Genomic DNA, 11028 nt, shown 5'->3' with positions numbered 1-11028 from the left:
CATAAAAATGAATAAATAAATAAGTGTCCTGCTTCACATTTCTTCAACCCCAGTCCCATTCCCCAGAGGAAAAGTTCTCTTTCAATGTTTTGTGTTTATTCTTCTGGCAGCAACCTCTAAGAGTAAAAATTACCAATTTTAAATGATATCTCCAGTATGGCAGGCAAGGATTTAAATCACTTATACACTACCTTGCTTCTCTTTATCTCAATGTTTGATGTTTTTATTTTTTCAATTTTGTTACTTATCTAATTCTAAATAATATACTTATTTTGCTTTTTCCAACAATTTTTGACAGTATCACTTACATTTTTACATTTCTAATACAAGCAAATATGCCATATTTTTTCCATGGATAGATGCTAATACCTGGTGATATGGTTTGGCTGTGTCCCCACCCAAATCTCATCTTGAATTGTAGCTCTCATAATCTCCATGTATTGTGGGAGGGACCTGGTGAGAGGTAATTGAATCATGGGAGTGGATTTTCCTATGCTGTTCTCATGATAGTGAATAAGTCTCATGATATGTGACACTTTTGTAAATGGCAGTTGCCCTGCACATATGCTTTTCCTGCCTCCATGTAAAATGTGCCTTAGATCCTCCTTTGCCTTCCGCCATGATTGTGAGGCCTCCCTAGCCATGTGAAACTGTAGTCCATTAAACCTCTTTTTTTTTCATAAATTACCCAGTCTTAGGTATTTCTTTATAGCAGTATGAAAACAGACTAATACACTAGGTAACCAATAAATATCTATATTGTGATATTGAGCACATAGGCATAAAAGTAAGAAGCCTGAGAGCAAAAACTGGGTTTACCACTTGCTAACTTTATAGCCATGAGCAAGATAATTGACCATTCTTTTCCTCATCCTTGGTGTTCTAAAATGTCCAAGGATAAATCTAGTGAAAATCTTGTGGAGTCTCTAAGAAATATTCACCAATTCTTTGATAAATGTATTTCCTTTTTTTTCCCATTTTATCTTTCCAAGTTTCTTATTACTTGAAAGTGGGATCTCTTAAGTTAATTATATATGTTTCTTCTTTTCTCCCACCTCTTACATTTCTTTCTCTTTTTGTTGTACATTCTAAACTGTATTGTCCAATAAGGTAGTCACTAGCCACATGTGGCTGCTTATATTTAACTTTTAATTAATAAATATTAACTAATATTAAAAATTTAGTTCCTCAGTCACACTAGTATCATTTCAAGTGCTTCGTAGCCATATATAGCTAGTGGCTACCATACTGGAAAGTGCAAATATATAAAGTTCTATTGGATAACACTATTGCAAAAGATTTTGTCAACTGTTTTTTTTTATTTTAGAAGTTACTTTGAATCTAAAAATATTTTTTTGTTCTCCAGTTGCCTCTTTTGCTTTTTGGTCTTGTCTCATTTTAAACTCTTTGGAATACATTAATTAGAATTGTTTTTATTTGTTTTTAAATTGATAAACCAAAGTGGTACAAAAAAGTATTGTACTTGGATGATGGACACCCTAAATACCCTAACTTGATCACTATATGAATTTTGTTATATGCATGTAACAAAATTTCACATGTACCCCATAAATCTGTACAAATGTTTTACAAAGAAGAAAAGAACTGTTTAAATGAAAATAATAAGAAAAGTTGCATATATTTATGATGTACAGTGTAATGTTTTTGTTTTGATACATGTATAGATTGTGAAATGATTGAATCAAGCTAATTAACACATCCATCACCTCACATGCTTATCTCATTTAAAATCTACTCTCTATGCAATATTCAAGTATACAATACATTATTATTAACTATAGTCATCATACTGTAAAATAGATCTCCAGACATAATTCTCCTGTCTAACAGAAACTTTGTATCTTTTGGCCAACATCTCCTTATTTGCCCTTTCCACACAGTCCCTGGTCACCACCATTTTACTCTCTGCATCTATGAGTTCAACTTATGAGATATGCAGTATTTATCTTTCTGTGCCTAGGTTATTTCACCAGGCATAATGTCCTTTAAGTTCATCAGTATTGTCATAAATGACAGTATTTCCTTCCTTTTAAAGGCTGAATAGTTATTCTATTGTGTGTGTGTGTGTGTGTGTGTATATATATATATATATCTCACATTTTCTTTATCTATTCATGCACTGATGGACACTTAGGTTGAGTCCATATCTTGGCTATTGTGAATAGTGTGCCACAGTGAACATGGGAGTGTGGATATCTCTTTGACATACTTATTACATTTCCTTAGGATATATAGCCAGAAGTAGAATGCTAGGGGTTAATATACAAAATATATAAGGAACTCAAATAACTCAATAGCAAGTAAACAATCCAATTTAAAAATGGGCAAAGGACCTGAATAGACATTTCTCAAAAGAAGATATACAAATAGCTAACAGGTTATTTGAAAAAAATGCTCAACATCACTAATCAGGTAATTGCAAATTAAAACCACAATAAGATATCACCTCACACCTTTTTAAATGGCTAGTATCAAAAAGACAAAAGACAACAAGTTTTGGCAAGGGCATGAAGAAAAGGGAACCCTCATACACGTTGGTAAAAATGTAAAGTGGTACCATCATTGTGGAAAACAGTATGGAAGCTCCTCAAAGAATTAAAAATATTAATTAGAGTTTTTTAATTTTTCTTTTGTTATCTGAATTACTTCTATTTCCTCTAGGGTCAGTTTTCTTAAGCATAATATTGTTCTTTCTCTTTCCAGCTGTTGACTTATTCATATGCTTAAATAGTCTTAGTTGCCCATTTATATCAATAAAAAGATCTGGTTTTTCCTGATTTGCATAAATAGGACCATTTTTACACTTAGTGGGAATTTTGTGGCAGGTTTGGGGAAAAAGTCTTTCAATTTGCAAGTAAGTGGCTATCAGGCTGCAAACTTCCCCTACCTCTAAATGTTATCATAAAGCAGGTTTTCCTGTAGCAACAATATTAATACTAGATGTCTTTCAGACAGTCTATTAGTTGGTCAACAAATACTGACAGAGCACCTACCACAGTCCAGGTACTCTCCTAACTTCTGAAGATAAAGTGGAAAATAAAGCACAGAGAGTCCTGCCCTCAAGGAACTTACACTTAGTATTTGTAAGAAGTTTGTCCAATTTCTTTAGGAAAGAGTCATGTGGAATTTTGCTAGAGAGATTAGAAAGTAGATGCCCATATATCTATGCTCTACACTATAAAGTGAGAGAGGGAGATGGGAATGACCACTAAGACAGAATCCCTTATACAAACCTTCAACTACTGTGCCTGTTTACAGCCCCACTTCTCATTCATACTTCCATCATACCTGCTAATTCTGAGTCCAGTGCTTTTCCAGGTTCAGATTTGCCTTCACCTCTGCCATGCCCTCATAATACATTCTGGGATGAGGCTTTCTCCACTTATTTCAGTCATGAACATTCTACCATCCACTTTCCATTTTCCATAAATTTATTGAAATCTCTTACTCAGTTATGATTCTCCTTTATTTCTGTTCATAATTTCGGTTTATTTTTTTCTTTTTGTATATTGATCCTTTTAGAAGATTTAGGGACTTTAGAATATACATTTTTTAGTTCATCATCATCTTGAACAAACTTCTGTTACTTCTATAAGTAAAAAAGATAATGAAAATATAAGTATAAGCTGCAGCCCTCTTTTTTTGCTTGCCAAATTTTCCAGTATTATAATCATTAAAAATTGTTTTATTAGCCATTTATTTTCAAAGTAGCCATCATAGGTTTTATCTAAAGCCCTCATTCAAGACTTCAGTTGTGACCTTTGAAGAATAATTGGCTCTTAAAGATAGTTCTATATTAATCAACATATTTTTGTTGTGTTCTTCTCCCTCAGCCTCTGATCCCGCCTCGCCACTTCCTTTCTATACTATCCCCATATAAAATTAGACAGGGCTGTTAGAGGGATCTGTTTTGAAGGAGAAGAAAGGGCAAACAAGATCTTCTCTTTGGTAATTGTTGAGTTGTTTGTGGCTTTTTGTACAGCAATCCAAATACTTTTTTTTAAGCACTGGACAGAAAGCAATCTCTTTCCTCCTGTGGCCATCCCTCTTAGTTACCATGCACCCAGAGTATGGGTATTAATTAAATGGTCTTGAGTAAGGACTAAAAAAGCAGGAATGCCTATAAAACAGTTACAGAGCCACTGTTTAGAGGCAAGGCAAGATCCAACTCTAACTTCCTAAATAGAAACTATAATATAAAACCATAGACATTTAAAATTGAAAGAGTTCTATACCCTTCACAGTAAGCCACTCCTGTCTTACGTCTTCCCATGGCAAGACTTCTCCCAAAACCTAGCCAACAGATCATGATTCAGCCTCTGTAGGAACACTTTATTGCTCTAGTAGTGGCCCAAGTCATTGTCAGACAACTCTGCTCCCTAGAAAGTTCTTAAGAGATAGAGTCTGCTTTTCAGAAAGTTTTAAGCATTGATTCCAGCTGTATTACCTGGCATTACACAAATAAGAAACTCAAGGTAATGAAAAAAACTATGGGTTCCGAGACATACTTTCTTGAGACATTTCATTTCTGAATCCTGGATCTGCCATTACCTAGTAAAGGTACACGTCCGTAGGTAAACTGCTTAACAGCTAAAAGCCTTAACTTTCTTATCTGTTAAAAGAGGATAATAACTACCTAAAAGGGTTGTGAGGATTAAGATAGCCCATGTAAAGCTCCTGACATGTCATAAGTGTTCAATAAACATTAATTCTTTTCTCTTCCACACCCATAAAAATCCTTCAAGTGTTTGAAGACAGTTATTATGTCTCCCATAAGTGTTTCTTTCCAATCCAGCCTTGAATATACCCAGTTCTTCATGAGACTGGCCCATGAGCTCCAGGGCAGGAAGATATAACTTACTCAACTCTAAACACTTCAGTTCCTGGCATAGTGTTGAGAAATAGTTGGTACTCAGGGGATATTAACCAATCAGAACTAAGATGACCTTCACATGCCAATTCCAATTCCCCGAAGTCTTCTCCCTTTGGTGGGATGCTGAGAAATTGTTTATAGGTGTAAATTATCAGTATGGATGTTTTTCTCCAAAATTTAGTTCCCTTGTATGTTCCTTGATAATCAGGAAATTCAGAATAAGGTTTTTGCTCAATAGTAATGCTTCCCTTAGCTTCAGCTTTCTCATATAATTACCCCCATTCCCACCCCATCTTTAACTTGGTCTGTGTCTTTTATATTTGTTTGCATTGATCTGTCTATTTCTTTCATCCCTGACAGGGAGGCAAGGGTGTTTTAAAACATACTCTATTTTTAAAAAATATTTAAGAAAACCATTGAATCTAATTCTTATTTTTATTAAATATTCTCTACCAAGAAGGATGCAGATTAGGAGACAAAATGTTTGCCAGTTCAGCATCTCAGACTTACTTCTGTTCTCAGCTTGATGATTTCAACATCTCCCTTTCCCCTTTACAGGGAGAACACAGTAATGTAGATTATTGGTTCCAAGTTCCTTGGATAGTAAAAGTGTCTTTAAAAAGCAAATATCAATCACATTTTTAAAATAGCACATCTTAGGTAAGCAAGGTTTTGCACATCAAGCAAGAGATTTTTTTTTTCTAACTCTGCCTCTGGGCAAGGAGAGCAGAGCATTGAAACCTCTGAATCAACTGTTGTCTCCACTTTTGTCACATGGCTAAATGGGGGCCTTTATTTTTAAACACATGATTGACACCCCTCTCTCAGGGTTGGGTCAAATACAGGCCATCCTGCAGGCAGACAGAGGAATCAGATGACTTATGAGGTCCCTGCCAGCACTATGATTTGTCAGACAGAAATATAATTATGTCCTTAGGTTAAAAAATGGGGGAGGGAAGCCAACACTACCTTGAAGAGCCTTCAAAACTATAATCTGCAAAAGTCAGTTAATGATTCAAGAAACCCCTTCCCCTTTCTTTTGATGCATCTGAAGCTAAGATTTAATTGAAACTGCCTAAAGAAGGAAATAAAATTAAGACAACTGACAACAGAGGAGGGGAGACTGAATTTGGTGGTGATGTCAGGTCATCAGACCCAGAGGGTGTCTCCTTCTTAACTGTGCAATTAGGACCTCAATAAAAGGTTCCAGCTACTGCTGTCAGATCACAGCCCGCTGCCCCACGTTCTACCTGCTCTTGTTTGTGAACTAGGTAAGTCCATCTGCTTGAGCGTACTTGGGATTTCATCTGCTGTTTTGCTTATATGTGAGATTGCAAGAGGATTTCAGAGGAAACACACTTTAAGTCTATGTCAACCCTTATTAATAATAATAAACTGGGAGTGCCAGCCACCTAAATGCATTCCTTGCTTATGGAACTTCTTTGATCATTTTCTTTTTCAAAAAAAATATAAATTGTTTGGACATCATAGGCATGAATATTATTCAACAAGGCACAGGATCAGATCTCTATTGCAATGAAAATGTAGAAGCATTTAAAGGATGGGAAATGAAGGGGTTGGGACATGAAATCCTGTCTTCTTGGTTAAAGCATGTTGTTACCACCTGCAAACATAGGGGTTAATTTTCTTGGTGTGACTTCTCTTTCCACTAGAAACTTTACTAACTTTCAAGGTTATACCCTCCTAACCAGAGGAGGCTAGACTGAGCCAAAGAGAGAGGAAAGCAGATAGACACTCTTGGATGAGGCTGGAAGAATGGGTCCAACTCTATTGGCTTCATTTCTGCATTTCAATCCTTATGCTTGAGTTCCCTTATCACCTTCCTTTTGCAATGAAGCTTTCTCTGAGCACATGAATGTTGCTGTTTACTGAAGGTTGGGGTGAATTGTCTCTTATAATACCTACCTATGCTGGATCTGATCTCACCACAATGTCTGGTACAAAACTAAATCACCCCTGGAGTTCAGATATAATATTTTAAGATACAGAATAGAGCAGGGGTTGCAGTGGAGATGGGGGAGGAACAAAAAGGATGATTTTGGTATCTCCTCCCTGAAGGACCCATCCTGGAAAATGAGCTTTGTTTATTCTTTCTCACAGCCTCTCCTGAGTTTGTAAAGATGCCTCGGCTCCTGAGAGATGTCCTCTGTGTAATTGAGACATTCCACAAATACGCCAGTGAGGACAGTAACGGGGCCACACTGACTGGCAGAGAGCTGAAACAACTCCTCCAGGGCGAGTTTGGGGACTTTTTTCAGGTGAGCTGCTCACAGAGCTGTGGAAATTCTTTCCCACTCACCCTTTCTTTATAATCCAAGCAAGATAAGCATATGTGATCCCCAACCATTTTACATCTAGCTAACAGTTCTCAGCACTCACTGTCTCTTGAACAACTATTTTCAGTCTCAATTCCCTACTCTGTTCAATTGCTTAGAGAAAAAAGAGGTTTTCATTACTGGGATTATTGCTTCTGCAAAGCCGACTTCTGAAAGGAGTCACAAACCATTATGCATCAAAATGCAACTCACAAGTGTTTTAAATGCTCTTTCCCGGGCATAGCTCTCTGATGAAAAATGGCATGCAGAATCAATAAATTCTTGCTATTCTGGGAAAGTTAACCAGTTACTGAGGAATGGGGTCAGAAAAACAGGATTCTTGGGAGACTCATAGGACACTGGACCACATACAGATAAGCTGACTTCTCACTGTGTTTTTCATGCAGCCATGTGTCCTTCATGCTGTGGAAAAAAATTCGAATCTTCTGAATATTGACAATAATGGCATCATCAGTTTTGATGAATTTGTTCTTGCAATCTTCAACTTGTTGAACCTCTGTTATCTTGACATACAATTGTTACTAAGTTCAGAACTAAGACAGGTGACTAAACCAGAGAAGGAGAAGCCAGATGATGTGGATCTTCAGGCAACCACCGGAGATGGTCAGTGGACAGCAGGAACTTCCCCAACTCAAGAAGAGAGGATGCTTCCTTCAGGAATGGCATCATTATCTCAGCTCATCCCTGAAGAAAGTGGAGCAGTTGGAAACAACAGAGTGGACCCATGGAGAGAAGCCAAGACTCACAACTTTCCAGGAGAAGCATCTGAATACAATGACCCTAAGAACCAACACCTGGAAGGAGATGAACAGATTCAGGAAGTGGCCCAAGATGTACAAACAACAGAAGACAATGAAGGCCAACTTAAGGCAAATAAGCCAATGGCAAGATCAAAACAGACCAGTAGTCCCACAAAGAGGAAGGGACAAGATAAGAAGATCTCCCAGGAGGGAGACGAACCAGTCAGAGAGCAAAGTGTCTCCAAGATAAGAGACCATTTTGGAGAACAAGAAGGAAACTTGGAACCCCAAAATTCGCCACCAGAAGAAGAAACACAAAGACCATCTGAAGATCAGGAAGTTAGAACAGAAAAGGAGAAATACTCTAATACACAAGAACCACCCCTGCAAGGAGAAGATGAACCCAGTTCAGAGCGTGCTGACCTGCCAGAACAAGCTGCTGCCAGGACACTATCTCAGACACAGAAATCAACTGATCCCGAGGATGTCTGTAGAACATTTGACACTCAAGATCCAGGAAAGGATGCTGACCAGACACCAGCTGAGACAACGAATTCGGGTGAACCTGAGGATTATGGCAGAACATCTGAGACCCAAGAAAAAGAAAGTGAAACAAAGGACCTGCCAGTCCAAGGTGGTAGCAGAAATGGTTCAGAAACACCTGACATGAGAGATGAAAGGAAAGAGAGGAGAGGCCCTGAGACCCATGAAACAGCAGGGCAGAAAGAACGTGACAGAAAAACTCAGCCACTAGTCCTGGAAACCCAAACACAGGATGGGCAGTATCAGGAATTCCAAGGATTATCAAAATCAAAAGATGCTAAAAAGGATTCTGAGACACAATATCTAAGCTCAGAAGGAGGAGATCAGACTCACCCTGAACTTGAAGGAACGGCAGTCTCAGGAGGAGAGGCAGAACACACAAAAGAAGGCACAACAGAAGCATTTGTGAACAGAAAAAACGCACCTGCAGCAGCAAGGACACTGGGGGCAAGAGAAAGCACACAAGACTTAGCACCACTTGAGAAGCAGTCTGCAGGAGAAAATAGTAGGGCCACCAAGACTCATGACAAACCAGTTGAGGAGGAGGATGGTTACCAGGGGGAGGACTCTGAGTCACCATTCACACAGAATGATGAGGGGTCTTCTGAAACTCCCAGTAGCCTGGCTTCAGAGGAAGATAACAGCAGCTCAGAGACAGGTGAACTGCCTATGCAAGGGGACTCCAAGAGTCAAGGGGACCCACATGGAGAGTCTGTGCAAGGAGGTCACAATAATAACCCAGATACCCAGAGGCAGGGAACACCTGGTGAGAAAAACAGAGCTCAGGAGGCAGTGGTGCCGGCAGTCAGAGGAGAGGATGTACAGCTCACAGACGACCAGGAACAGCCTTCCAGAGGAGAACACAAGTATCAAGGCCCAGGGACCAAAGGCCCAGGTGCAGCTGTGGAGCCCAGTGGACACCCAGAAGCACAGGAATCCACAGCAGGAGATAAAAACAGAAAGTCCCTGGAAATAGAGATCACAGGTGCCCTGGATGAAGACTTCACTGACCAGCTTTCCCTAATGCAGCTCCCTGGAAAGGAAGATAGCAGAAATGAATTAAAGGTCCAAGGCCCAAGTAGCAAAGAAGAGAAAGGTAGAGCAACAGAGGCCCAGAATACTATGTTAAAAAGTCTGGATGAGGACAATTCAGCCTCCCACAAGATACAACTTGAAACAAAGGAAACTGTAACATCTGAGGAGGAAGATGAAAGTCCCCAAGAGCTGGCAGGAGAAGGTGGTGACCAAACAAGTCCAGCCAAGAAAGAGGACAATTCTTCAGTCCCCTGGCCAAGTCTTGAAAAGCAGGTGCAGAGATACCAAGAGCCCTGTTCTGTGGAGAGGGGTGCCATCCATTCCAGTCCACTATACCAGTACCTACAGGAGAAGATACTGCAGCAAACAAACATAACCCAAGAGGACCATCAAAAGCAAGTTCAGATAGCCCAGGCATCAGGCCCAGAGCTTTGTAGTGTATCCCTCACCAGTGAGACCTCAGATTTTTCTGTCTTTTTCAACTACAGCCAAGCATCACAACCATATACCAGGGGACTTCCATTTGATGAGAGTCCTGCTGGTGCACCATCTCCCCAGGCCTTGGAAGATAAGCAAGATTACCCTCAGAGAGAGAGGCTGGTACCACAAAGGGAGGCAAGCACCACAAAGCAATGAATCATTATCATCTCAACATGCACCCGATTTCTCTCCCAATCACCCTCACTATTCATGTGTACACATTCAGATGCAGATTAACAATATTTTAAATTTTCTTCCTAAATTTCTACAAGAGCAAATAATAAAGTATTCAGCAGTGGGAGCCACCACTAAAGAAACATCTGAACAAATACAGTCAGTAAAACTCCTACCAAACGATGCTACTTCCAAGTGTCAAAATGGACTTTGTCATGAGACAATTTACCTCAATGTACCTGTCATTAAAAATAGAAAAATTCCTTCCATATCTTTAGCAGGTCCCAGTTTTTCCAACTGATTCATTGAATTTAAAATGGAGCAGTAGGAAATTATGAGACTCTGCAATGCTATCTCATAATCATAAAATATTAATTCATAGATATAGATTACTCTGCTTCATGACATTTCCTAGAAGTATTTCAAGTTCATCCTAAAATTTTATCCTTCAAAATAATTTTAGACAACACCATAACTTAATTATGATTTTGCAGCACTTGATTAAAGTAAATTTATGATTCTTTGCTCATGTTCAGGTGCAGCTGAATCTATTACCATGGATTCATTCATTCAACTACTCATCCAACAAATTTTTATTAAATCCCACTCCTTATGCAAACTTATCATAGCTTTTGGCTCAAATAAACAATCAGAATAATTATGAGAGAGAACACAAATCTAAAGTATGTTTGATTTTATAAGAAGCTCTTGTAACCAACCATCCAGTGAGTCTACTAAGTGTTTACCTATATGGTTTGATGAGGGCATTAAATTAAAATTGATAATTAAACAACCTGATGATCAA

General features: G+C 38.6%; 1 protein-coding gene and 1 long non-coding RNA gene across 2 annotated transcripts; one reads left to right on the top strand and one right to left on the bottom strand.

Annotated features, from left to right (window-relative positions):
- Window positions 1–3606, bottom strand: LOC126935387 (uncharacterized). Its single transcript, XR_007719239.1, has 2 exons — window positions 3310–3606; window positions 1–116 (listed from the first exon to the last, which is right to left on the bottom strand). It is a non-coding gene; the product is annotated as an uncharacterized LOC126935387 (long non-coding RNA).
- A 2514-nt stretch (window positions 3607–6120) lies between these two features.
- Window positions 6121–11028, top strand: TCHHL1 (trichohyalin like 1). The gene is made up of 3 exons (XM_050752933.1): window positions 6121–6165; window positions 7016–7173; window positions 7638–11028. Exons 2-3 carry the CDS (start codon window positions 7036–7038, stop codon window positions 10203–10205), a joined length of 2706 nt encoding a protein of 901 aa, XP_050608890.1. The 5' UTR covers window positions 6121–6165; window positions 7016–7035; the 3' UTR covers window positions 10206–11028.

This window comes from Macaca thibetana, chromosome 1 (assembly GCF_024542745.1).
Source record: "Macaca thibetana thibetana isolate TM-01 chromosome 1, ASM2454274v1, whole genome shotgun sequence".
In the NCBI taxonomy this organism is placed as follows: domain Eukaryota; kingdom Metazoa; phylum Chordata; class Mammalia; order Primates; family Cercopithecidae; genus Macaca; species Macaca thibetana.
Note: the sequence above shows the minus strand (reverse complement) of the source record. Positions and strands in the feature narration are given on the sequence as shown.